General features: G+C 38.4%; 4 protein-coding genes across 4 annotated transcripts in view; 2 read left to right on the plus strand and 2 right to left on the minus strand.

Moving 5' to 3' along the window:
* The window catches only part of LOC137979679 (TNF receptor-associated factor 3-like), a 6,583-nt gene extending 4,534 nt beyond the window's left edge, over nucleotides 1–2,049 (plus strand). The window contains exon 5 of the mRNA XM_068826992.1: nucleotides 539–2,049. Within this exon, the coding sequence (XP_068683093.1) occupies nucleotides 539–1,582 (1,044 nt within the window). The 3' untranslated portion in view covers nucleotides 1,583–2,049. The remainder of the gene's footprint in view (nucleotides 1–538) is intronic.
* A 2,907-nt stretch (nucleotides 2,050–4,956) lies between these two features.
* On the minus strand, nucleotides 4,957–14,057 carry LOC137979770 (peptidyl-prolyl cis-trans isomerase FKBP2-like). Its single transcript, XM_068827119.1, has 6 exons — nucleotides 13,765–14,057; nucleotides 11,911–12,001; nucleotides 11,769–11,790; nucleotides 7,256–7,302; nucleotides 5,892–5,927; nucleotides 4,957–5,111 (listed from the first exon to the last, which is right to left on the minus strand). The coding sequence occupies exons 1-6, from the start codon at nucleotides 13,933–13,935 to the stop codon at nucleotides 5,050–5,052; spliced, it is 429 nt and encodes a 142-aa protein (XP_068683220.1). The 5' UTR covers nucleotides 13,936–14,057; the 3' UTR covers nucleotides 4,957–5,049.
* A 3,203-nt stretch (nucleotides 14,058–17,260) lies between these two features.
* On the minus strand, nucleotides 17,261–25,628 carry LOC137978521 (U4/U6 small nuclear ribonucleoprotein Prp31-like). The gene is made up of 3 exons (XM_068825490.1): nucleotides 24,699–25,628; nucleotides 19,756–20,190; nucleotides 17,261–18,316 (listed from the first exon to the last, which is right to left on the minus strand). The coding sequence occupies exons 1-3, from the start codon at nucleotides 25,521–25,523 to the stop codon at nucleotides 18,125–18,127; spliced, it is 1,452 nt and encodes a 483-aa protein (XP_068681591.1). The 5' UTR covers nucleotides 25,524–25,628; the 3' UTR covers nucleotides 17,261–18,124.
* A 35-nt stretch (nucleotides 25,629–25,663) lies between these two features.
* Nucleotides 25,664–27,500, plus strand: part of LOC137978523 (small nuclear ribonucleoprotein Sm D2) — a 2,814-nt gene continuing 977 nt past the window's right edge. The window contains exons 1-2 of the mRNA XM_068825491.1: nucleotides 25,664–25,782; nucleotides 25,948–27,500. The exon at nucleotides 25,948–27,500 is cut by the window's right edge and continues 977 nt beyond it. Of these exons, the coding sequence (XP_068681592.1) occupies nucleotides 25,772–25,782; nucleotides 25,948–26,296 (360 nt within the window). The 5' untranslated portion in view covers nucleotides 25,664–25,771 and the 3' untranslated portion in view covers nucleotides 26,297–27,500. The remainder of the gene's footprint in view (nucleotides 25,783–25,947) is intronic.

The following is a 27,500-nucleotide window of genomic DNA, read 5'->3' on the forward strand; positions in this document are numbered from 1 at the left end:
GTAAGACTTGAGAAAAAAGAATTATCAGCATGAACTCAAACACTTCAGTCTAAATGAAGTTGATCCTACCTACGGCAGGTACAAAACACAGATCATAAGTCAATGTTTTACCAATACAGAAAGAATCCTACCGGAGGCCTAATTAGACCAAAACAACAGTTTTTAGGCCAAATGTTAGCATTGGCAAAAGGTTAGGGTTGTTTCTGTAATGGTAAAACAATGACTTGTGACTTATGACCTGTGACCCGCTGTAACCTGTGTGTTCCACCTGCCCTCCTACCTGTACATACCAGCAAGCTAGCTAAGTTGATCGGTTTGCCCAGTTGAAAGGAATCCACAATGTAGACTAGCTGGTTTTGGGCTAAAAGTAAAGCTTTGGCTACTGCTTCACTTACGCACATTTTGATTCGTATTTGATGAGGTCCAGAGAGGACTAATTGGACATAACGGTCATCCTCTCTATCTTCAATCTATGAGTATTTTCAAGCCTAATCATCACCTAAATTGGAATGTTAATTTTCAAATTATTCATTTTTAGGGTACGAGTGAATGCCTTGAGCTTCATGTCAAAGATTCTGTTGAGTACCATCTTAAATTGTTGAGCGATTCAAGCCATGAATTCATCAGAAAAGACAAGGAAATGCAAGAGAAGATCTCCCGTCTGGAACGTGAGAAAAATGCTTTGGAGCAGCAGCTTCAAAATCAAACCGAAGAACTTGTAGCTGCAAGGATAAATATACAAACACAACAGACTAAAATAAGTTTGATAGAAAAATCAACAAGTAAACAGCAAAGAGATATGGAGGAACTGCATCAACATTTGAAAGGTACACGGCACGGAGCCAGCGGAGATGTACTGTCTTCGCAAATGGAGGAGATAATGAAAATTGTGAGGGAACATGACACTCGGGTAAATAAAATGCAAACCGAGCTTGGGGTTCTAAAAGGGAAAAGGTCAACGCCGATGGATTTTGTTCAAACGTCGAACGCGGCATCATCTCATCAGGCTTGTGAGCGGCGTTTTGAAAGAAATGAACATCAACTAGCATTGCACGATATTCAACTTTCTGAACAAGATCTTCGCACACAGATGCTGGAAGCCACGTCATACGATGGTGTTTACCTGTGGAAGATTGATCAATACAGTCGAAGGTACCAAGATGCTGTCTCTGGAAAGACTATATCGATTTATAGTCCCCCGTTCTACGTTGGACGGTTTGGGTACAAAGTGTGTGCCCGTCTTTACCTCAATGGTGATGGGATGGGCAAAGGAACACATCTATCCGTGTTTTTTGTTATCATGCGGGGTGAATATGACGCATTGTTACCTTGGCCGTTTTCTCAAAAAGTTCATTTCCGTCTTCTTGATCAAGACAGACTTAATGACGCTTTTGATGCATTTCGACCAGATCCACGAAGCTCAAGTTTCAAAAGGCCAACATCTGATATGAACATAGCATCGGGCTGCCCGACATTTATTTCTCAAGCAGAGCTCCGTCAGGGTGGATACATACGAAACGATACCATGTTTATTAAAATTACGATAGATACCCACGGTCTCCAAGGGGAGGCATGGAGGTAAACAATTATCTGGTCAAAATTATGTATTCTAACATAGACCAAAGAGGGTTTTCTATTAAGATTGTATTCTTTATTTATATATTAATTATTTTATTTGTATTTCACAAAAAAGGCGAAGTTCAATAAGACTTTTTAAAATCTAGATTGTAATGTATTGTGACGTTGCATAGACTAAAGAGGGTTTTCTATTAAGATTGTATTATTTATTTCCATATTAATTATTTAATTTGTATTTCACAAAAAAGGCGAAGTTCAATAAGACGTTTTAAAATCTAGATTGTAATGTATTTTGACCTTACATAGACTAAAGAGGGTTTTCTATTATATTATTTATTTACAAATTAATTATTTAATTTGTATTTCACAAAAAAGGTGAAGTTCAATAAGACTTTTTGAAATCTAGATTGTAATATATTTTGACCTTAAATTAATAAAAGATTAACAAAGTCTCAACACTTTGAACTATTACCCAATGCGTTGACTATTACATTGCATTACACAATGCACTGACTATCATTTTAAATTGAAAGAAAAAAAGATAAGGGGTAGGGGACGAAGATCGGAGCTTCCATATTCGTGCTGGCTCTGTCGAGGGCAAATTAAAGAAATGCCTTATCAGAAAATCTGGATGGTTGGGGCCGGAAGAAAGCAAGCGCTTGACTGACACTTATCAGAGACTGTTTGCTGGCAAAACTTGCTTGTCTTCGGCGAACAAAACTCATAAACTTATATGCCTTTTTCACTTCAATGTGTAAAAGGGGCCGACTGAAGAGTGGCCTAGGTGGTTGGCTGTAATTTCTTTCCCAAATGGTTTGACCGATAAGTCAAACCATAAATGGTTGTCTCCGTCTCGCACTGCTTTGTTCATAAACTCCTAGGGACTTTCAAAGAATCCATTCGATAAAAGGCATGTATCAATGGTTCGATTAAACTAATGTGAAAAACGTTTAAAATGTGAAATACCTGTGTTTTCTGATAAACGTTTAAGCGGACGAACACCACTTTACATAAGAATAGTCTCCGTTGGAGAAAGTTAAAACCACAAAACTGAGAAAGATGTTATCCAAAAAAGCATCCCTGAAACCTTCCCCCCCCCCCCCCCCCCTTCCCAACACACACCCCCACTGGAAGAGTCCGCCCAATCCTCTGCCGAGTAATGACTCTAATGGAGAATCATCACAGACACTTCTTGAGAATAAGACTCGGGCACAGTAAACACGGAGTTTTCATCTGGCTTCTTCCCTTCAGCAAGAATTTAAACGTGGCGCGCCTGCTTGGTAGTGATGTCTAAAAAAGGTTGATGGTGACGATGGTGAGAGGCCCGCAAAAAGCGACAGGCATAAGTCAAAGGGAACTCTGACTAGTGCTGGCCTAGGTATGGATCTATGTGACGCGAATAAGGAAGGACACACACTGAAATAAGTAGGCGATGGAGTAGTGATGTGTTTTTTCTTTGGGTAACTGTGAAGAACAGCTCGATGTCGGTGGAGGGGAGCTGTTTCTTCAAAATTATCGTTCATTTTGCTATAATATTATTGTCGAGCTGGTTAATGCTTACCCTATAATCCGAGTGTACTAAGCAATAAAATGAATCCACGGTACAATAAAGCGATCACTCAAAGTGGCAACCAAGGCACGCAGTGGAGACAGATGAAGGAGAAGAACGTAGTTTCTGAAGAAATGCGATGCTGTGTCCATGGGGAGTGAAACACGACAATTTGGTGTTGTCAAACGGGCTGATAAAGGCAAAAATAACCACCATAAGAAGGATGTGCGACCTTGCGTTTCAAACGTTAGCCCCAATTTGCTCTGACCAATTCGAAAGGCTAACGGTTGACTCCGGCAAACGTCATCCCAATTTACTTTTATTAAGCCGTTTGATAAAACCAAATTTTCGTGCTTACGACACCAGTTTTTCTGCATTTTGTGCCATTTGCCATTGGTGACTGCAGAGTCTCTGCTGATCTTGTGGCAAAGACCTTTTAAGCAAAAATATTACCTTATACGACAGCAAGGACTAAAACTTGCTATGCAAAGCCGCTGTGCACAATGACGTATCCGCACAACTTGGCGCTGTGGAGTTTAAGTAGGGTTGTTCTTCCAGGGATGCCTGGAGGTTAAACTTCCTTGATCACAGGCCATCGTTGCAAGCCGTTTCCAAGGAGGCTCCACCTTGGTGATGATCACATTACCCCTTCATCACTGAAAAATGCTTAGCCCAAGTCGATAACCTTGGTTAGGAGGCAAAGCCTGCTATTTTATTTTGGCTCCCTTGGGTCCATAATCTGCTACGTATTTCGACAGAGGGGACCGAATCTGCTGGGACACCAGGTCAACTGTCATCAACTTTGGTCAAGGATCCAGTTTTCTTTATAACAAGACGCCTGGAGGCTTTCACGTGGGGATGGCAATAGTGGAGTTGCGTGCTTCTCCAAGTTTTCAGCTCTGAGCACGCGCATTGAGATTGGAGGTTGATTTTGGATAGCGCATGCTCAGAACAATAAATTGGTACTTGCGCTTCAATTACAGACTCACTTTCCTCGTTTTGTCGTGTCCTTCTCTATGAAAAGGAAAAGATATCGTCCTTCTCTGCCACAACCGATCTACCGTTGTTTTGAGTGAGTTTAGATGTTAAGTCTTTATTCACAATAAAACTTTGCCATTGGTTGTAATGAACTCGTGTTTCTCACAAGTCGCGTGTAACGTTGAAAGCTGAAAAACATTATTAACATGCGATTTTGATCGCACGAAAAATATTTGACCAACCTTCACTTGCTGCCGGGATGGGGATGTTGACCAATTATTTTGTCCCAGGGGTGGAGATTTGAAATTTTAAAAATGAAATTGTCAAGATTTCCACCCCATGCCCGACCCCCCCTCCCTCGGGCTTAACTTTAATAGGTGCATTATGGAGGTTGTAGGTTCAAATCAGTTGTCCTTTCGCTTGTTGCCAAGCAACTAGATTATCATCATTCTCATGTGCACACTACACCATTTACCATGATTTAGTTTCAGACTGCAAGATGGTGTTTTTAACTTATTTGCTGGCACTTTGAGATGTGGGAAATCGATTACGTATTTTAATAGAGTTCAACTTAAACCGTTTAGTTGACAGATCGGAAATGCGTTGATCAAATAACCAACGAGGATAATCTTTCATTATATAATGCGCGCTCAAGCGAGCCAGCGAGTAGTAGTGATTTCGTGAAAAAGGTTGTGACATAGGGGCAGTGTGATTATAAAGACTTTTACAGAACTAAGTAATTTGTCGTGGATTTCTAACGAGTTAAGGGAGCCATTGCCAACAGAGATCAGTTAACAAAAGCAAGAAAAATGAACGGACTTTAGCTAAACGACAATGAACACTACATAAGGTTGGTATTATTCAGCATTTTAACGCCTTTATTAATTGAAAAGTTCAGTTACAAAATTCATCTTCTTTATGGATCTAAGAGTAGAGGGTGCTGATCATAATTCCGATTTGCCTTCTATCTTTAGTAATTCAACTTCAAAAATGAGGGTGGCTCCACCTGATAAAGAGATAAAGTCAAACACTCGATTAACTTCTATGGATATTAGAAAGGGGAGAGAAGTAAAGTTTACTCATTTGGTGTCCATCACAACAACGAACCCAAGTGTGACAAGTTAATAAATTAATCGATAAATGATACACATTCTTTCGTGAGCCACTACCATCCAATCAGGAGCAAGAAATTAATTTCCTTGACTTTGTGATTGGCTAGTGTGTGCACTCAAACTGGCCGTTTCACTTTCTTTCCATTTGAGACCCTTTGACCATCAACGTTTGTAGGCAAAGAAACGGTTCCTATGAGTCTAACCACATGGGCCATTTATGCAACAAAGTCATTATTGTGGAACAAAAGCATGATCGTCACAATCTAGGATTAACCAGAAATTGAAGGAATCACATTGAAGTAAAGAGTACAGCAGTAACAAAGGGCATTAGGAAGGAAAGCGCTGAATGGAATTTCTCATAATGTACACGCACCTGTTTCACACAAGAAGTTAATTAAGGTAAGTGCGGCAACAATAGATGGTTTTCACCTGACGTCACAGCACCCATGATGGTGCACAGAACAATAGAGAAAAAAGTCTTTTGGGAGTTTGAATCTATTATAATGCAAAAACATGAGCCATAATTTGTTTTAGTGCACCAACATGGCCGTCTCATCACGTGATTGATAACCACCTATAAGAGATGTTGTAGAGGAGAGCGATGAATTAAATTTTACACAATGTACATTAATCTCTATCACATAAAAGTGTTTCTGGCACAAAAGAAATCTCACCAGGAATCTTTGGAGGTGCTCCTCTTTCACCATAACCTAACAAAAAAAAAAGGTTACTTGAAGTAAGAACACTAATTTACAGACATGGAGAGGCAGCTCCTCATCATTTTAATAGGGGGATAATAATTCCATTTAGCATTGATATTGTTTCATGGTTATTTTCTTGTTGTTTTACATATTGTAGCAATCAAATAACAATGATGATGATGATGATGATGATGAGAACAGTATCAGAACTGATGATCAGAACAGTCATTATTTTGACAAAATTCGATGAAGTGTAAGGCCTCTGAATGGGTCTTGACTAGAAGGTGACAATAATACAATGCATGAGAGGGCTGAATTCTGCAAATCCTGCCATCTGATTGGCTCTGGGAGCGGGGGGAATTTTTCTACCTTGCCCGCCAACCTGGGCAGAATCTTAGCCCTGGTTGCATGAGCTTGTGTAATGACCTTAAATTTTCATGTTTTCACACCGAATTTAGTGTTTCAAAACAGATTTTTATTAGACAAGAAGCGTGCAAATAGAATTTTAAAAAACATATAATTTCTCTTTGAAATGTTCAGTTTGTAAGTCACTTTCTGCATTCACTATCATGAGCGGTGCGAGTCAACAATTAAAATTTCAAGTGATTTCAGAGATGAAGAGAGAAAGGGAGAGAAAAAAAATAAATTTGTTATTTACCAGCTAAAGGTCGGTCCATATAGCAAAAAACTGTGACCTCGGTCTTGAAAAAGTTTACCTCGGTCAGTTTTTCGTTATACGGACCTCACAGCTAGCAAATAACATATGTGTATTTCTAAGTCAATGACATCCTGTGAGAATTACTGAACAATGACAATGATAAAAATAATGATAATAATAAGTTACTTAGAGTTTCAAAGTTATTTGCCTGTGCACAAAGTACTCACTAGGGGTGAACAACATCCAAGTCCACCCAAAAGTTATGTCCCCCTTAAACCTTTTCCCTCCTACAACTATATAGATTTTACTCTGTCTAATGCCAGACCATGTTACTCATCAGCTAAGCAGCGCTGATGTCAACAGAAACAAAAACGTGACAAAATTATAGGTTTAATGAACAAAAAACAAATGATTGAATCTGTAATCTGAATGACCCCTCTTCGCATTTTACATTTTGGTAAATCTTCCAGATTTTCCATGATTGTATGAAGCCACCTTTTAAATCCACCCTTAGGAATAAAGTAAAGACTTATTTTTAAGACTAGTCAAGAATAAAAGTCCAGCCACAGAAAACCAACCTGCAAAATTTGCACTGACGTAAGAATAGATGAAATTTCATGTTGTTGAGCTGTGATCAACTATCTGACTTTCATTTCAAAATCTAAGCTGATGGACTCACCGAGATCTGATGGAATAACAAGCTTCCTCTTCTCTCCCTCACACATACTAAAAGAGCAAAAAATATCCATTTGAATTACCTTCAAAAACGTATTATAAGGTACTTAACAGTCATGGGTAGAGATTTTCTAAGGTGGAAACTTCTTGGCCTTGCTCTAGACATGGTTTTCCTTTACCCTGTAAAGAAACCTTATATGTCTAAAATATCAAATAACTGAACTAGTGAAAGAACTATATCACCAAACTCTTCCATGTGTGAGTGGACAGTCAAACTGTAGAATTTAATATAATATAATTATTTAAAGTTGAGTAACTGAAACAAGCATTTTGACGATGTGGAAAGCATTTCAGTGCAATACTATACAGTTCAATCACTCTTTGTGAGTGTGGGTCAACCAGCATGGCAAGAACAGCAAGTTCTTTAACAGCTTATTAGCTCCAACAAGTTTCCTGTAGCTGGGTGGTGGAAAATCTAAGTTAAGGGACAGAACTAAGGTTCATGAAGCTCAAAAGCACACCATACCTGAGCAGCTGATGCATAAAAATCAATTACTCTCAGACTGACTAATTACAGTGCAACGCACCTTACCATGGCCACCTAACAAAGATTTTTAAAACTTTAATATTTCCCAATCACGGTGGGTGAATTTGATTGACAGTCACCCCTCCTTGTAAAGTTTGTACGGTTGTAAGTTGAACACCCTTGCATGGGTTGTTGAGTTGACGGATTTACACATAGTCGTCAAATGTGAAAGTTTGTTGGGTGGCCACGGTGAGGTGCACTGTAAAATGTTGTGTGAAATCACACAAGCTAGCAACGGGTAATTCCACAATATTTTGCATGCCATGGAGGGGACATCTCAGAAAACAACACCATAAATAGCTCCTTTTGCCAAATTTAGTTTAGTTCACTGTGGACTTGTAATGATTAAATAACTGATGACTCTTCTTTATCAAATCCTTTCAAAATTATTTCTGTCACATCTGGCAAGATTTAGTCCTTTATTCAATCTGTCACGGAGGGGACCAGAAAACCAAAGAAAATTGAAATTTAAAAACTAGGCTAAAAATCCTGTGAATGTAAACCGGCAGCAACAACACTTAAGTGCACATTTGATTTTTATGTTAATCAACAATTAAACTGCATTGATGGAAAAGACATTCCCGCTCTCTGATATAGCACAGATAATAATGAATGATCACGGTTATTGTCACAGAGGGAGTCTGTCACGGAGGGTACCTCTTGTCTAATAGATAGCGGTCATTAATAGTCACCCTGCAATCTTCTCTGTAGCAAAGTGTTTAAGTAAAACAATGATACTAGACTTGTCTAGTGTTATAACCAAAACCTTCTTGAGGTGTATTATATATACATGTATCTGTAAAAATGTTGCACACTCTTTTAATAATGCATTCCTTCTCAAACAGGGTCACTTTCTGATTATTTTTGTTTTATTTTATTTAGAAATATTAGGTTCTAACCAGCTAGGCAATTGAAAAAGACAACACTGTACTGTAAAAGGCTCATTAAGACCTTGTCCTAACAAAAACAAGACACTTTTCAATCTGCAGCTTCCATGAAGTCTTATAAAGTCATGTATAATCTGAAAATACAAACAGCTCAGATACATCAATAATTTAAGTGTCTCTCTCTCAACAATGACTGAACACAGAATTGAGGTGATAATTTTTTTCTCCTGAAAGTATTGACCTCATTTATGCATGTACAGATGTAACTACCAGTACAATCATGTAAGATGATTTTGAATGTAAGTTGTTCATTGAATGAAAGTGCCGTACATCAAAAAAGGCAAGAACAACTTCTGAACATAACTTGCAATACAGTCAATTGTATATGATGTACACTGTTCTATGAAAGCAAGTGTCAGTGTACATTTTACCATGCTAGTAGAATATAAACTTATGGACCTATGCAGATCTTCCATGTTGTTTACAAACATGACTTGTATGAATGGTGTAGTTTTACTAGCAATGGCTAATGTGATAAAATTTTGTACCAGATTACTTCCAGCATATTTTTCAGACAGTTTCATGTTACCACTAGTGCAAGTTTCTTTATGAGCATGCACTGCTTAAAGTTTGTGCTGCTTTCTAATGAAAAGGTGCACTTTCTCAACCTCACGCTGAGTTAAAACAGTAAAAGGGTGATTGCCCACAAGTAAGACAGGACCATAAAAAATGCAACTACAGTGTACCCTGTCCACATCATCAGTTCTTGGCCAGTCATAGGTGGTGGAGCCTTTGCTGTGCAAGAATTTAACTTCAACAACACTGTCTGCTACAGAAATCACTCTTCCAAAATAGAAGGTGGTCACATAGTCAACTGCGTAATACCTCCCTACCTGAACTCCATGATACTTACAAATGCATACTTCATGGTCAAATGCAGATGATGGTATGACCTGCCATGGGGTGGCCGGAGTTCTGCAAACTTGGATTTGCCAATCTGAACATTGCTTTCTTCCTTGAAAAGCTCATGCACTTCTCCAATTTTAAACAATAGCAACCTCTTTTGCCTGTGTTTCCTTTTACCATCAGCTAGTTTGACAGACACATAATCTTTCTTCCCTGGAAGCATTCTGCTGATGTCCTCTCTTAAAAAGAAATTCTGCACCTGTTGTATCTCATCATCAGTGAGAGCATCACATCTTTTCTTTCTGTCCTTGCTGTACTCTTTTCTTCGCTAAAAGTTGTTGTCACACAAATCCACGACCGCCTTCCGTTTTCTTGGGGAAAGATCTTGAACAATCGTTGCTAACACTTGCACTTTTCTTTCAGGGCATTTTAGCAGGTGCTTCTTTGCTCTACTGAGTGCTTTTCCAAACGTCTGAGGGCTTACTTGACTACAAGTTTTGCCTGTTTTCTTGATCAAGTCTGCTATTTTTTTTCCTTTGCCTTCTTTTCTTCTCTCTTTCCTTGGCTCTCAAAACTTCAGGCTGATTGGCTTTCTTCTTCAAATAATCCTTTTTCTTTCTTTCTCTGTCCTTCTTTTTAACCACCTCATACTTTTCTTCATTTTCCCTCAGTCTTTCCCTATGCAGTATTTCTTTGTCCTCTCTTTGCTTGAACTCATTTTGAACTGCTCAACAACTGCTCTTTATTACGAATAATTCATGAGAACTTAATAAATCCAATATTTCCACTGATTAACTGCACATTTTGGCTAAGTTAAGTATTATTGTTCTTTATGTGAGGAGATTATGGATGATTAAAACAGTTTATCTTCAATAGTAGTAATTTCTCTTTCAAAATAATAATTCTTCCTCCAAGAAATATATGTCCGTTCTGGACAGTAAAGTCCCTTCCGTGTCAAAAAAGTCCCCTCTGTGACAAAAAGATCCCCTCCGTGACATTTTTTTGTTCACAAAAAATGTCCCCTCTGTGACAGAACAGTCCCCTCTGTGACAAAAAGATCCCCTCCGTGACATTGAAAGTTTTCACACCTATCCTAAGAAAAGAGAAATAGAAGAACTCCTCCACACCTTGTAAGTTTGTCAGCCCATACTTCAACTGTTAACAGAATTTTGTACAATAATTGCTTTGAAGAGATAATAATTTTTATCCCTATTTTTGTCACAGAGGGGACAATTCAATTTTGGACATAGGCTTTGATCTCTTTCTTCAAACAAAATCAGGGAGAAATCATAAACTTAAACAGTCTAAGTAAATAAGTAAATGTCCTGACAGTTTTTACTAGATTTCCTCTCAAGATAGATTTACCATGGTCATTTGTGCATGTCTCCTCTGCGACAGCCACACAGGATGAATTGATTAATTAATGATAATTTATGCCATGAAATCATTCCGCTGACAACCAAAAAGTACAATTTCATAACAATCTATCTTATAGTGAGTCTAGATATACAGTTATACTGTCCTTTAAGTGAATGCTAATTTTTACAAGAGTATGTCTCAATTACCGTGGAATTACCCCAACATAAACTAGCAACTTACCTTAACTATTGTAAATTTTCATATTAATTGTGTTGAAACGTTTTTTTTTGAATTATGAAAAGAAATGTTAACCTTTGAGAGGCTTTTTGATATCTGAGCGTGTGGAAAAGGAAAATGCATGACTCAATCTGACTTATCACAATATTGTGTTCAACACAAACTAGCAACAAAGGGAAAATTTATGTGGTAAGCAATTTGTTAAGCTGTGAAAGGCTTTTTTTTATCCCTATGGGATTAGAAATAATTTGCACTGACTCCTCACAAAGTACTAGTTAACAGTTTTTCAGCATTCCATGCCCATGCGTGACAACAAACATTTCTTTTGGAAAGTGTACTTGAATGTACATGTATCCTGGTAGAAAATACTGTATAATTTTAAGTTATTGTAGAGTTTTATCATTATTAAGTCTGATCAGTAGTCTTACTATCATTAGCTTTGGCTGTGTAAATCAGTTCAGAATCTGTAATTGTGCCATGTTATAGAAGTCTTCATTGTCTATTAAATAAGTGCTACAATTCACAGAAAAAAAGCTACTTACTTCAAGAGACCTTGATCCCAACCTAAAAAATACAATAAAAGCTGTCAATTTTATAAAGTATTACACCAAGATATTTTTGACATCAGATAAACATTTCTCAACTTTAACCATGAGTATTAATAAGTTATTTATTTCCATGAACCTTTGATGACTTGTCCAGCACCCAACGTGAAGACAAAAGGTTCACCTCGAGGAATGCTGCTATCAAATTCTGTTCCATCATCCAACTTTCCCTAGAGATCACAACAGATACCGAAACCATGAGATTTAAATAATCAAGTATGATATTACCAAGGAGGAAATAAAAATCACTTTTTGGTTCTGAACATGCACATATGTAAGAACGTCTACATCATTTTGATCTGTTCATTTCATTGGAAAATGAGAGATTAAACAAACCCAAGCAAAGGAAATCCCAAAAAAATCATGGAGATTGAGTGCGTGACTGTTACAGGTATGGAATTAATCATATACAACGTACAGAAATGCAACCTTATGACTTGATTTAACTAATGAGGTATCAGTTTAATGCCAGTGGATGCTTAAGTTTATAAATGATTGCATGATCCAGAATTGTACATGGTTGGATATTTGGCAAACTATTACAACCACTGTGACAAAAAAAATGTCAATCTCGATATACTGCCTCTCACATCTTGGCATTAAGAAGGATGGTTGAGGAGGTACTTATTTACAACAAGAATTTAAGCCCCCACACCACTGGACATTACCAAACAACGAAACAGTGAAATGGCAAAACGAAGCACCATGTATGACCCCACCATACATTGAATACTAACTGACAAAGGTTGCATTTGAGATTAAACATTGTTTTAGGCCTACTTAGGCCTAAAAAGTCATTGTTCCTAATCTCAGTCTTAATCTGAATCCTAATCTTAATCTCAATGAATTAGGAGTAATAACGTTTTTGGCCTTATTAGGCCTACAATGATCTTTAATCTCAAATCCAACCTTTGTTGGTTAGTATTCAATGTATGCATGGTGGGGTCCTACATGGTGTTTAATGGTGCTTCGTTTCGCTGTTTCGTTGTTTAGTAATGCCCCACACCATCAAAGACTTTAAAGGGGCTGTGTCACACAATTAAGAGAAATTCAGTCACTGGAAACTGGCAACCAAATATTAAAAGTGAAATAAATTTAGAATACTGTTCATGCAGTCTAACAGTTTTTCAAAGTTGATCTCTGTTGTTTGTCACTTAATTAAATTATGTATGCTTGACAGACATTTTTTTGTCACATTTATTAAGCTTTGATGTGTTGTTTAATTTACGTTATTTCTGGTTAACGTTAAATTGCATAGCAAGAAGGGACGGGTGACCCATACAACTTAGAAACAAAACGACCTGAACTCTGCTGTAACCCGGCCCCTTTAAGATTTGACTCAGCTGGGATCCAAAATGATCAATATTCTCCTTGCCTATTCCTTCCCAGATCTGCAGTCAAGGTCATTTACACCAACAACAAGGCATTGGTAAGGACCCAAAAAGGAAATACTCTACGGGGGCTGTTAAGAGTACATTTGAAAGTGAAGGGGGGAGGGGGGTAGGTTTTGGTAAGGATCACGGGAGTGTAAGGGAAAGGGGAAAAAGTTTAGAAGAAAAGAAAACCATTGGAAAAATGTGGGGGGGGGGGGGGGTATATAGCCCCTCTCAACTCTGAAGTCCTACAGGGAGATTCCCTAGCACCCTTTCTGTACTTTATGTCTGGACGGTGCCCTTCATAATACTGGACGGTTCCACCTTGAAAACTTTCAACGTTTAAGACCCCCATATTATAGCAACATTATTCTCTCAAAAATGTTGATTTTTTAAAATTGGTATAGAAAGAAATTCCAATATTCAATAAAAAGTTTGAATTGAGATCCATCACAAAATAGACTGGGAGATAAAAATATCTTGCATGCATGGTGCTCTTTATAAGAATTCGTGGTGAAATCAAATAACCGTGCCTAAAATAACTGTAGATCATCACTTACAGTGTAGTGCATATGCAAAGTATCTCCACTTTTGGATCGCCTCGAACAGTTTTCCACTCTTTTCTTCACGCCGATCTGCAGTTTCTTTGTGTCCTTCTTGTCTGCAGCCAGCGCGTGATTCACCAGAGCGAGGAGCATAAACGCCAGGAAAACTACAACCAAATGGCGCATTTCTCTGCTATTTGCGAATATTTACGAAACTCGGGCTAACTAAAGCGATAAAAACAGCAAAATTGATGTGGGAGAAAATTCAACTACAAAATTGCCAGTTCCTTTTTGCAATGGACGTAGGGGTAAACTGGGTACGAATGAAGGAACGAGGTGCGAAATGGAGGAATGGTGGAAGACCGTGGAATGGCGGAATGGCGAAATGACGGAAAATCGCGCGAAATTCTACAAGACTAGCCTGTTCCAGGCTCTCAGATAGTCGAGAAAACGAAAAGAACTGCGTGTGAAAAGCGAGTAAGGGCTTGGGTCGAGGCGAGGCGGGAGAGCCTGTAAGCATCTCTTTAAATTCCTCATTCCGCCCACTTTGCAAATAACCTTTCGCATGTCAAAATGTCAATGTCAAAGTGTTGAAAAGGGGCGGCATTGTGTGGTCCCACGCGAGTTCAAGCGCGATTCTTTTATTGTTGTTCAGAGGTGATGCGTTAGCCAGAATTTAAGGCACTTTTAGGAAAATAACTTTACAAGCGAACGAAGGCATTGTCAAAGCAACCGGGAAACGAGTGTCAAGGAAATCACCGACGGGAGATTTAGCAAATTCGACCAAAAGACACGACCAATTCGAAAGCTGCGAGTTCCCGACGCTCTGTTGACTTTTTCAAGGAAAACAGAAACCCGACCATTGAAGTTTCTGGCCTAGATGATAAGATGGTCTCATCAATAAACTTCAGCTCTGATGCAACAGGACAACCGATAATGAATGTGAAAGATTGATATTTCATGTGGATGGGTTCAATTGCATTTGCAGTATACAGACACGTAGCCATCACCTTCGCTTCCTGAAATCGCTTGATCTTTTAAAGCTTTAAGACATACAACGGAAATACAAACCTGTTTTCGGCAAATTTTTGCGCTCTTTTAAAGTGGTTTTTTCTTTTTGCACTCATTTTTTCGAAGGCGATGAAGGCAGAAATTTAATTGACCCTAGCTGGTGAATTCGAATACGCAGCCAAGTATTTGCATAAGAAAGAATAACAAAATATTGCATTTTTCTCGTTCGTCAGAGTTTTCAGAGAGCGCCGTTGAATGCTAACAATTGTGGCGTGCATGGGACATAATAGTTGTGTCAAATGCGAACTATATATCGTACCCGGTGATGCTATATTGTAAGCGGTGTGGAGAGATGGAGAGATGTCGTATCACAACATTGAAGCGCTTTCGCAACGCGCGGCAGTAACTGAAAATTTATGCTTTTACCAAAACCAGTTGGAAGCATTGCAAACGGATCTTTTTTTCGACTCATTAAAGTCGAACAGACACAACTTTTGCTAGAATCTGAGGGCTTGTACGTTTGGGAGTACTTTAAGACACTCGGCAACAGAGTTGACCTCTTTCTTTCGTGCTCCGCGCGTGAATCAAAATGATGACGAAAGTGTTGATGTAAACTGTCAAAATTGACCAATCAGAGGGTATACCAGGAGCTGGTATACCGGAATGAAGAATTTAAAGAGCTGCTTACAGGCTCTCCCGCCTCGCCTCGACCCAAGCCCCCACTCGCTTTTCACACGCAGTTGTTTTCGTTTTCTCGACTATCTGAGAGCCTGGAACAGGCTACTACAAGACAGAATATAACATCCCGAGCAAAATTCCAAAAAAGTTTTGTTCAATTAAAAAAAAGAACCTCTTCCTTTTTGAGGTTCCGAGTATGTGTACAGTGGAATCCGTTAATACAACCACCGTTAAGGCATGGAAAATTGGTTGTATTGACAGCGCAGGGTTAGGTTATGTTAGGTTTGGGTAGCACAATTATGGCCTGCAACTAGATGAATAATGTACCAGTCCTTTAATTTTGCTATAAATCAACCCTTTTTTACAGTCATTTACAACATTAAAACTTTAGTTCATTGCAACTAAAGGAGACCCTTGAAACGAGTAAAAGACACAACACTAATGTCTTTAATTTCTTGAAAGGCAATGGTTTCTAGTGAAATACAGTAGAGCACAGTATCTCAAAGTGACATTTTCTGTGTTGTAGCTTAAAGCACTTCGGCAAGTACTACTACAGAATTAGAATTTTCAAATGGCTTTGAAGACGTATGTAACCTTCGATTGGCTTCTCCTTTGGTAAAGCCAGTCCCTTCGCACAAAACCAGAAACTTTTGAGTGTTCCAAGGGTGGATCTAGGGGAAGGGTGCAGTGGAAGGCTTTCTAATAGAACTGGTACTCTGCAAAAGAAAACCGTCACCAGTCGACTATGCCATTCTTTCGTGGTTCACCCCTTCCTGTTCCTTTAATACAGAGATAAGATTTCTCAACATCATGAATACCTATTACTAACTGAGTGCAAGGGTCATCCTGTAAGTTAATGAGATTACTACAAGTAGTGTATGGTCCACAATTTTTCTAATTACATTTACGGAGAGTTGTACATTAAACTGGGAAATGAAGGAACAAAGAGGATACTGATTGAATCCTGGGAGTGAGAAAGTCTGTTTAAGGACGGTGCCTACTATTGTTATTGCGCATACGTTCTGCGCATCTTGAGATACTCGGATTTCCTATCGGTGATGCTTACTAATACTGGGATATTTTTGTGCGGTTTAAAACTATCCGGAGAAAGTAGATCTTAGTAAGTACTCTTGGTATCCAAAAAGAAAATTGGGCGTAACCATGCATTTTTGAGAGATAATAATAAAGTTTCAATTTGAGAAAGAACGCCATACATTGCTTTGTAATTTAAAGCTTTTTACAAGTATTATTCATGAATTATCTTTGAAAAATGCGTGGTTACCCCCAATTTTCTTTTTGGATTTTAATAACACTTGTTAAGATCTACATTTCCTGCTTAATCACACACCAGGGCAAAAATATTGTTAATTAGTAGGCACCGTCCTTAATGCCAGACGATTTTACTCATCAACTGGGGGCATCCTGTGGTGCCCGAGAAGTCAATGGGTTAATAAACAAGCAGGAGTGTTTTATCGACCTGCAAGTTTATTGAACAGCTTCAAAAACATTCCATAAAAAGGGTGACACTCTGGAGTCCGAACAAAGGTTCAAATACCAGTAATACTAGACTGTTTTACAGTTGTGTGCTTCGTTACCTGGCCTTAAAATGAAAGTGAGGCTAGTGTTGACCTTGTTATGATACAGACCTCCCAACTTTTCTTATGTTAATGATGTTTTTGTGTAAGAATTTACATAAGAAAAGCAGTGAGGCCTGTATCATTTAAAGGCCAGGTAACTAAGGACACAACTGCAAAGAGTTCTATTGTGAGAGGAGAACATTATCACACAAGAAACACATTCTAATGAGGAGCGTTTTAGCAAATTAATTTCCTGTACACAACTTTAATGAGTTTTGAAAGATACTTATTACTGGAAGTGTGTATACATGTATATCTCGATCTTTGAATAAACAGCAACAAAAACAAACTACATCTTCTGGGGGCTATACTGTAAAATGCAGGCACAAAATTGCTCAATCATAGCACCACACATGCTATTTGAAAGGTACAGTAAACATAATATTTTGCTTGTTTTCTAGATAATCCAATCTTTCAAAAAGGCCCAAAAACTGTATAAGTCTGGAATGAATAGGAATGAACCTATGGCTCTGATTATGATTGTCTGCAATGGAACAACTTTAAAAAGCCACTTTTTGCTCTATTATGCCATGTGAAGAGTGAAATTTCAGGGAAAAAAGCTTGAATAATTATGTTCTGAAAGTATAAACAAGCAACATCATTTTGTGAACTTGCTGCTGGAATCATTAATTTAAATGAAGGCAAGCAGCCAGCCATCAAACAACAGTACTTGTGATTGATATAACTAAGTAGTAAATAAAAAAGAGTAAATCCATAGACCGAATTCATAAATGGCGGCCAAAAAATATTCTTTTGTTTATGTGCCAATTAGCCTCACCAGCCTCGTTGCATGGACAAAATACAATAGAAATGTCGTTCGAAAGCGAGACTAGTGAGTCTAATTAGCACATAAACAAAAGAATAGATTAAGTTTGTTGGCCGCCATTTATGCATTCGGTCCATGTTCCATGCTTCTTCTCTGTAGATTCTTTAATCTCTTAAACTTAAGTAACCTAGTTTCCAAACGCCCCACTTAAGGAAGAGGAGAAACATGTTCTATTATAATTACACTATGCGGTACATGAACTATTCACACAAGAACATAATTATTATTTCTTCACTTTGAGAAAGCCAGCCGTGCTTGAGAAATATTTGGCATTTTCAACTTTCTTCTCCACAGCTTGAGGGCTGACAATTTCCAGTCCTTGAAGAGGAGTGAAGGCCACACTGGATGCTGTTCCAGATACGGCTCTGCGTACTGTTGTTTGACCTCCCATGACTTGAGACTGCTGTAGACTCCTCTGTAAAAAACAAAGATGTAAAGCAGGAGTTAGAAGGAGAAAAAATGCAATATTAAAGGACAGTGTCATGCTATTTCAGTCAAACTTCAAAACATTAAAATATGTCTTTGCATCAATCAAACCAAAAAACTAATGGTGTAGTTTTGTTGCCAATAAGATCTGAAGTGCACTGAAGCTATTCTTTGTTATTTGCATCCATGGATGGAGAGGATGGAAATGGACTGAAACTTGAAAAAACTGGCCAGTTTTTTGAGTTTGGAGATGGCGTACGCAGAAAGTCGCCAACTCATACTGGATATGTTTGCCAGGGTTCTTTTCATAAAAAAAGGTAAGTTGTTAAGTCTAGGGGCTACGTCACGCTTCAATAAACTGGATATCCATTGTTCTTTATCAAAAGAACCATTTTCATTTTTTTTTTCAGTGCATGAGTGGCCTGAATTCAACAAATCTTGCAACCTGACTGGCTATGGGAGCAGGCGGGATTTTCTTATCCAGCCTGCTCACAGCGGGCGGAATCCTAGCCTTAGTTGCGTGAGCTTGTGTGATGACTCCCTTTACATACAGACATTATTTTTCGTTACACAAGAGGTTTGGAAATAGAATTCAAATAAAAATATTTCTCTTTGAAATGTTCAGTTTGTAAGTCACTTTAACAGTGCATTTGCTATCAAAAGCGAGTCAACAATTAAAAAAATTGATTTCAGAGAGGAAGGGAGAGAGAGAGGGAAAAAAAAGTTACTTACGAGCTAAGGATCAGTCCGTATAGGGAAACGAGGTCACAGTTTTTCGCTATAAGGATCTCCCAGCTGGCAAATACTAAACACACACACACACATATATATAATATTATGGGTCGGAGAAAACAGTGTATTTACTTCTCAACCCTGTTTAAGGAGGTTTCTGGTAACAATATTTATTAATTGGGTGTCAAATTGTAAGAACAATTATGGCAACATGATTGTGTTATGAGCGTTTTCTTTGTAATTTCTTTGAGAACACAACAAAGTTACATTCTTCATTTCCAAACCCCTAATGGGAGTCTCAAAACATGCAGCCAGAAAACAAGTTTGATTCTGAACATTGGATATGAAATTCAAATGTCCACAGAGGGAAAATGCTAAGCTTTTCATCATGGAACAACCCTCTCCAGCCTCTTTGATTTTGCTTCTGACTGCTGATTAACTTATTCCAAAATGGCCTCTCAAATAATTTCTTCATCATACAATTGACTGGCATAAAGGAAATTAATTTGGAGTTAAAAGGGAAGACAATAACTGTAAAATTCGGTTCCTAAATGGGACAAACAGAAGAACTTATCCAAAATGAATACTACAGTGTAACAAAAACGCAACTGGTTGATTGTAAAACAAGCCCCCTAAATTTTCCTAACCATGTCCTTGATAATCAAAAAGACAATGCTACATGTACATGATACTCACTTGCAAGCGTTTGGAAATAGAGACTTGAGTCTTTTTGTCAACTGCAGGTGTTCGGACACGCCCTGTGTTCTCCTTTCTTCCCATTGTACCCACAGAGAAACCCAAATCTGTCTGGTACACATCTTCACCGATCTGTCCAAACTCCAGTCTGTTTGCCTGCCTCCTCATCTCTGTCACCGCAAATTTCTCTTTCATTTTCCGCACCCTTCGACCACCTCGCTTCTTTCTAGGTGCATCATCTGGTCTTGGAAGTGCTTTGGCTTCTTTTAGAGGAGGTGGCTCCAACCACTTGTCAAATTTGCCTTCGATACTCTCCCGCAGTTGTTGTCCCATTGACGTATCTGAATTCTCATGGAAGCTGTCCACCCTTGCTGCTAATGAACACTTTGATGCTACCACTCTAGCTGCTTTCTTCCTCAAATCAGCAGGCATGTTCTGTAAAAAAAATATTCAGTTTATTATTTTGCCATTATTACATACCTAAGTACAAAGATCATGATGGTGACTACATGTAAGCTCTGAAGGAAATATGGGCAACTTGTAGTCATGCATTAGGCAGGGCTGTCATTAGGGGCCGTAATCCGTAACACTTGTTACGGCTGAGCCCAGTCAACGTTACGAGTGATGGTTGCTACACAATGAATATTCATGGGGAAAAACAAATTGGAATTTATTTATAAACATTTACCTTCTAAAGAAAATATAATAATTATTACTGCCTTGAGTTGTCTGTCTTCCTGATTTTAAGACATGTTTTTGGTAAAAATCCAAACACTTTCAGTAAAAACCTTTGGAGAACACCCCGATCAATCATTGTTGGATTCCAACGCCATTTTCAGCAACAAAATCATTATCAATGCACCGTACTTGATATAAATGGGATTCTGCTGACCATTTTTCACAGTTCTGTGATGCATGACCATTTCCACATGGTTAGCAAATATCTTTATTCAATGTCAAGTTTATCTTTTTGCGCTGTTTTATTTTCATCACTTTTTGGTTGATTGAACCTCAGAGGGCTGAAAATGCATTTCCAAGGGTCTAATTTGAAGCATTTTCTGGTGGAGTCCCCCTAGGGGCTCCGGCCCTTACATGTTATGGGTGAAATCTTGAGTGTTACACCTGCTTCAAAACTTAGTGACAACCCTGTGCATTAGGTACATTGTACAAAATGAAAAAAAAACTTCTTTAAAAAAATGTCAATTTCATGATCAGGTGCGACACAACCTTTATAATATTATTTAACAGACCATGACTGGAGAATAGGAAAAACAAAAAGAAAATGAAAAACAACAAAAAAACCAAAATTTAAAAACTGACTAGTCTGACTAGAGATGCATGGATTGTGAGGAGATACACTGTATTGTCTACAATGCCAACAACATCACAGCACTTCATAAAACTTCAGATACTGCAAGTCTCAAAATTAAAAAAACATTCCGATGCAATTTTGCGACAAGATACAAAAATTTAGTTTTAGTTGCATAAGCCTGTTTGAATCCCACTTGTGTGATAAGCACAAGCACAAGCTTAAACACATAAGAAAGATTGGGTGGGAATGAGCGTAAAATAAGCATTACACAAACATAAGCGCAAGAAAAGGAAATTTTCCTTTTTTTGTGCTTATGCTAATCTCACCCTTGTGCTTATTTCACAAGTGGGAGCCAGCTTGAGTTATAAGCACAAGCACAACGATTTGGATGCCATCTTGAATTTTTTTCCAATGTTACGTACTAAGCTTGCCCATGCCAAATTTTCCCCTGCTTGTTTCACTGAGTGAACGTCGCATTACGAAGGAATGGTGTCATGCACATAATGTCACAGTTACTATATTACTTATTATTTTGCTTAATATGTTCAGAAAAAAATTCACGACAAAAAACCAAAAAATCCCTTTCATTTCTTTCATTATTTATTTTAGCAAAAGCAGCCAGAAAGTGGAAATACCGGTAATAATGAATATTTAGCACAGGTGAAAACTACTTGCAAATTTGACTCCACCAGATATTTAAAGGGGCTATGCCTTGTTATTTTCGAGTGTTTAGGGAAAATCTTAAGTTAATGGTAATGTGGAATAATTTTTATTCTTTTAATGATAAAATTATCGTTACAACACAAACAACATGATTCTGAGCAAAAATGACCTTTATCAGGGATGTAGATAGAAGGTGGCAGCTAGAAAAAACCGCCAGCTATTCCAAATAAATTTCTGGGTGATCAAGTAATTTGAGTTTTTCGGATTCGTCATCTATTTTATAATTTGTGAAAAAAAGAAATGTACTACACACTCAAACTGTACTGACGGAGACTGGCTGTAGAAATGTCCTAAGGTTGAGTCATTACAAGGGCATGTAAAAAGATCTTGTGTGTTTGGTAAAAAGCTCATTGGCCAGCAGTATTTCTACTTCGTGTACGTGAAATAATGTAAACCTGCAGTTGTGTATTTCAATGGTGTCGGGCAACATACATATGTATTTATTAGCTGAAATGTCGGCGGGAAAAAGAAAGTATAAAGAAAATTCTTCAATTCTTCAAAAGAAATTCTACAATTCTCCCAAAGACACCTCATCAAACTCTGGCGGACTGAGTGAAAATTCAAAGAAAGCACTATCACTACTAAAGAATCGGCACGGGACACCGAGAGGATGTGTTCAAACAAGCAACAAGATATTGTCTGAAAACATCACAAATGGCCTTGAATTTACCTCCTAAAATGGAGGAAACGCATTTATAAGAGTCTAAATTTCCAAATTTTTGGGGAAGCATGCCCCCGGACACAGCTACATGAAGAAGGGACATGCCAAATGTGTGTCAAACTGGGCCTTCTGCCTGTTAATTACACATTACTGTCTTTACAAAATTTTAGCTACATCCCTGTTTATCCAGGCGAATTGCCATAAACTTGAAAAACATTGGGCCAACCAAATGCAATCTGTTCAATCTTGTCCATTTGTGTCCACCCATGCTTCTCTTTCCTTCTGCTGTATTTCTTTTATGTTGTTCAACAGTTTTAAGTGGTTATTGCAAAGTTTCATTCTACTTTTTGGGCATTTTGTGTGTCATTTTGACTGCCATAGTCCTTTCAAGTTGCAAATGCGACTGTTTTGGCCGCAATTTTGAGCCCTGTACTGCACAGAACATTGCATTCATTACCAGCAGTATCTTTCGGTTTCCCTATGTCTGGCCTCTCCATTTTAACCCAAAGATGTATCGAGAGTGTGTCATTGCATCCTGGGACGCACGATCATTTTCTTTGGACACACAGAATGTAGAACAAAGGGTCCAATTGGACGCAGAAAAAAAATCGAATGTTTGCAAACCCCAGGAAAAACATGCAAATGGCACATTTCACAATGAAATATGAGACAAAGGCCTTGGATCGAATTGAGAATTTTGACGTCATCGGTTGTGTAAAGATGCAACTTGTGCGAAGCTTCAGTGTGGTTGTGAACATATTTTACTCCAACATTTACGATTTAAAGCGGGAAAAGCACACACAACAATAACATACATTGTACATGTAGAGTACTCCCTGATCTTCCTTATCGGCAGTTGTAGTTAGGTGATTTAGCAAAGAATAAATAGATCTACATTGGGCAAAATTTTGCAGTGTGTTCACATCACTTATTAAAGAGCCCATCATTCGTATTTTGCCACACTTTTTTTAGTTCTTGGTATCTAGATTACAGACCTCCTTCTCCGTGGGCTTAAGGATCTCTCAGGGGACCTGAGTTAATTATCCATTTACAAGTGTTCATTTTATTATTTAAAGACAAGAGGTAACTTTAATGCGAATTTTATTTGGAATGCATTAGAATTTGAACGTTCAATGACTATAGATGGTTTTCACAGATTCTAAAATCAAAATCGTGTGGACTTCCCGATTTTTATCTATACATTACAAGGTTGAAGATAACCTAGAAATAAATCTTTTTGCCAGTTACCAGTTCCGTAACACAGCATTTTGAATTTTTGAATTGTCACTTGCATGACACCAGTCAATGCATCTGTTTGGATTGGGAAAAAATGCTTTCAAAGCGAATTTCAAGCATTAGTTCGCTTATCGTGAGCAAAATGACAGAGAATCCAATGGCGATGTATGTTAAATTTTTGTTTTGTGCAACCTTGTTGATATTAATTCCGGCCGTGCACGTGTCATTGTCTCGGTTCTTGTTTTACACGTAACTTGTCTGTTTTGCAAATTATGCAACATTTTCGGATTTCCTTTTAAAATTAACGTGTTGAACATGAAACTTGAATGTATTCAATCGCTTGATTATTAACATTGGCCATGAAGAAGTCACGGCGCACGGGCCGATGATGAAATGTGCATTGATCGCTTATAATTATTTGTTTACATTACACCTCAAGTGTTGTTAAAATAAATGATGCTCTTTTACGGAAAATTGAGATGCAGTTCTGTTTTTTCTTTTGCTGTGGAGATCTATCATTTATCAACTGGAGCCAACAGTTCGTACAGCATACGGATTCCTCGAGACGTTTTCAGATGTGATCGATGGGGGATCGATGGAGTTTTGACAGTCCATGCATTTTGATCGATGAATCAACGTGCATAACAGTTTCAAAGAAATTGATAATTTAAGTACATATTCGTGGAGAGGGATAAGACTTTATTTTTGCACAATTTAGAAATCTGAAAGGGTACTGCAGCAGCAATCAAGAGGCAATAGATCGAATATTAACTCTTGAATATTAATTAGCTGGACACCCAAATTTCCAAAAAAGGAGTCCAGAGGACCCCCAAATTTGAAAACCTGGATACATCTCGGACCATGTATAAGGAGAAAGGGGTAAAAGAGTGTATTTGTTGTGGGAAGGGTCCTCTCACCCCATCCCTTAATGAAATTCCTGAAATTTTATAACAACCAGGCAAACTAACACTGTTACTGCAGTCACACAAAGTTAAATTAAGTCTTACAAACCTGGACAAACTCGCTGAAATAGATGTGCCCTGTATGCGGCAAAATCGCTGCACTAGAAAATCCTGACAAAGTTTTCTTTTGTGATCCCAACAATAATACATTGCAGGCAGGCATTTTAGACAAGTTCGTCAGTCCACCAGCAGCACCCATAAGCTTAGCAGCAGTTGATGCTCCCACAATAAGCGATAGGTTAGGTGAAATAAATGTCATTCTCGATTCAACATATTCAAATATCTTAACTTTTGCATCTAACAGGTCCCGAACAGTTTGGCAAGCCTCCATGAGACGTCCTACATCATCATCTTCAAGTTTTTCCCCTTGAGTCGTTGACGCAGTTACACTTACCACCATTTTAGTGGCAGGAGGTAGCACGTCTGTCAAGTCAACCTTAGAGACTTCCAGGTCATTCCCAAGAAGCTCAACAGTGCGAATGTAGTCCAATGCATTTGGAACGAGTGATTCCAGTTCTGGGAAACGCTTGGTGTAAAGATCTCGAAGATATTTGTGAATAATGTTAATTTCATTGTCGATTTCAGCCATAAGGTTGTTCGCTTCCACAATCAGCTGATATTCCGGATCGACTTCAACTGGTCCGAGAACTTGATCGCGCGGCTGATTGCTGAATTTTTCAATTCCATCGAGTATATCACACAACTGTTTGCTGTCTTTCAGTTTAGCCACGCTTTTGACCGATTTAGAATCCGCGTCAAAACTGTCTGTCGTTTCCATCGCTTCTTCAATGTCATCTTCATTATCTCGAAAATCCACATCGCCTTCTTCGGCAGCCTCTTCCAAATCTGCCAAGAGTTCGTCTGCAAGAGACATCTTACAATAGCTCCTCTATCAGGAAAGACTTCCAAATCCGTCAAAAAGAAACGAAGGTTAAAAACTTTTCTCTGCGTATGGACGTAAGACCAACGCTTGTGGAGCGGTTACAAAGCAGACTCCAATGCGCATGACCAACGGGAAGAACACGCGCCAGCGATTTGAATGGCTCAACGCCTTCAAACGTTGTAGTAAGATATATCTTGGTTAACTATCTCCAACAATCCATCGAATATCGAGAAAAAAAAATGGCATCCTTGTAAGATTAACTTTATTTCTATTTTTTCGGTACCTTAAGGTGACCCCCGTTCAGCAAATTTTCCACTTCATGTTGTTGTTATTGGAAATTCTTGAGTCAAAGCTGAACGCTTATAAGTGTTGGTTTTCTTCTGTCACATTGTTTATTGTGCCCTTTTTTCTTCAGAATGGGTAAACCGAAGAGCGAAATGACTCCAGAGGAGCTGACACAAAGGGAACAAGAAGAGTTCAACACGGGCCCTTTGTCCGTTTTAACGCAATCTGTGAAGAACAATACTCAAGTCCTAATCAACTGTAGGAACAACAAGAAGTTACTCGCTAGAGTCAAAGCTTTTGACCGGCACTGCAACATGGTTCTTGAAAACGTTAAAGAAATGTGGACTGAAACGCCCAAGTCTGGCAAAGGTAAAAAGGCCAAGCCAGTAAATAAGGACAGATATATCGCCAAGATGTTTTTGAGAGGGGACTCTGTTATCCTGGTGCTCAGAAATCCCATGGCTGCCTCTGGGAAATAAACTATTGCGAACAAGCTTGGAATCCTGCTTAGTGATAAATTTTACTCATATCTTTGTTAACTCTCTGGACTTGCATCACACCACCTACTACAGTTTATACATATAAAACAGATGGGAGCGACATATGCATCTATCAATGTTAACCCCAAGGAGGGGAGGGGGGGACCCCGGGCATATGTGGGGCGTTTGACTTTTCAGAAGAATTTTTGGTCAAAATCCCCACCATGGGGCCCCAAAATGTGGTCAAATCAGGGAAGTAATGTCTACAGGTGTTCGTAATCTTTAAGAGAGACATTCTCCTTGTCAATGGATAGAAAATATTTAATAGAATTCCAACGCTTGATTCTCTGACGAAAAGCGACTTGATATTGTCAGCAAGTGGTCAAATGCCCCACATATGCTCCCCCCCCCCCCCTCCCCTCTCAGGCTTAACATTGATAGATGCATTAGAATACCTGTCCACAGTTTCTACTTGTAATGTGGTTGTTAGGGACAAAAAAATGTATCAATACACGTTTTTTGCATACATATGTTGTGGTTGGTATTCCAAAGTTTATCCAAGAGCTGCATGTTGGTCTCATATTTTAGGACCAGGTTAAACATTACGTTATCGTGGTGTTGAACTATTAGGTTTGTCTCTGGAGGACTCTCAGTTAGGCAACTGATTCAAAAGTTGGGCCAAATTTAGAACTGAAGTTGTTTTCTGTCCTCTCCGCATAATGAATGGCCATGATTTCTTTGCATATTATCTAAACCTTGGGTTCTGAGATACATGTAAGTTAAAGGTTAAAATCCGTGTTGAATCAGATTTATTGGCCTGACTTTTCACACTTTATTCCTTGGTATGACAGGTGATTAAGATTTTGAACCTTTTTGGGCTGAGGTCAAAGTTGATTCCTCTAAAACAAAGAAACGGCGGCCATGTTTATGCCCCGACCCAATCCTCCGGTAATTGAACTCTATTATTATGCAAACGTTTTCTTTTGTTTTTTTTTTTGAAAAACATGGCTGTTGATCACGTGAGAAAAAACCAACAATACTTTTCCCACATGGTTTTTCTTTACAAGTTTGTTGCTTTGGGATTTACCTCCAGCTAAAATTTACAAGTTTGATTTTTGAATTTGAGGCTTGGTGGTGAAATCAGCTAGTCAGACATCATCATGCATAAGGGCTATCGTTTAGCCATAGATGGCCCTGTGATTGC

Source organism: Montipora foliosa, chromosome 12 (genome assembly GCF_036669935.1).
Source record: "Montipora foliosa isolate CH-2021 chromosome 12, ASM3666993v2, whole genome shotgun sequence".
Taxonomy (NCBI): domain Eukaryota; kingdom Metazoa; phylum Cnidaria; class Anthozoa; order Scleractinia; family Acroporidae; genus Montipora; species Montipora foliosa.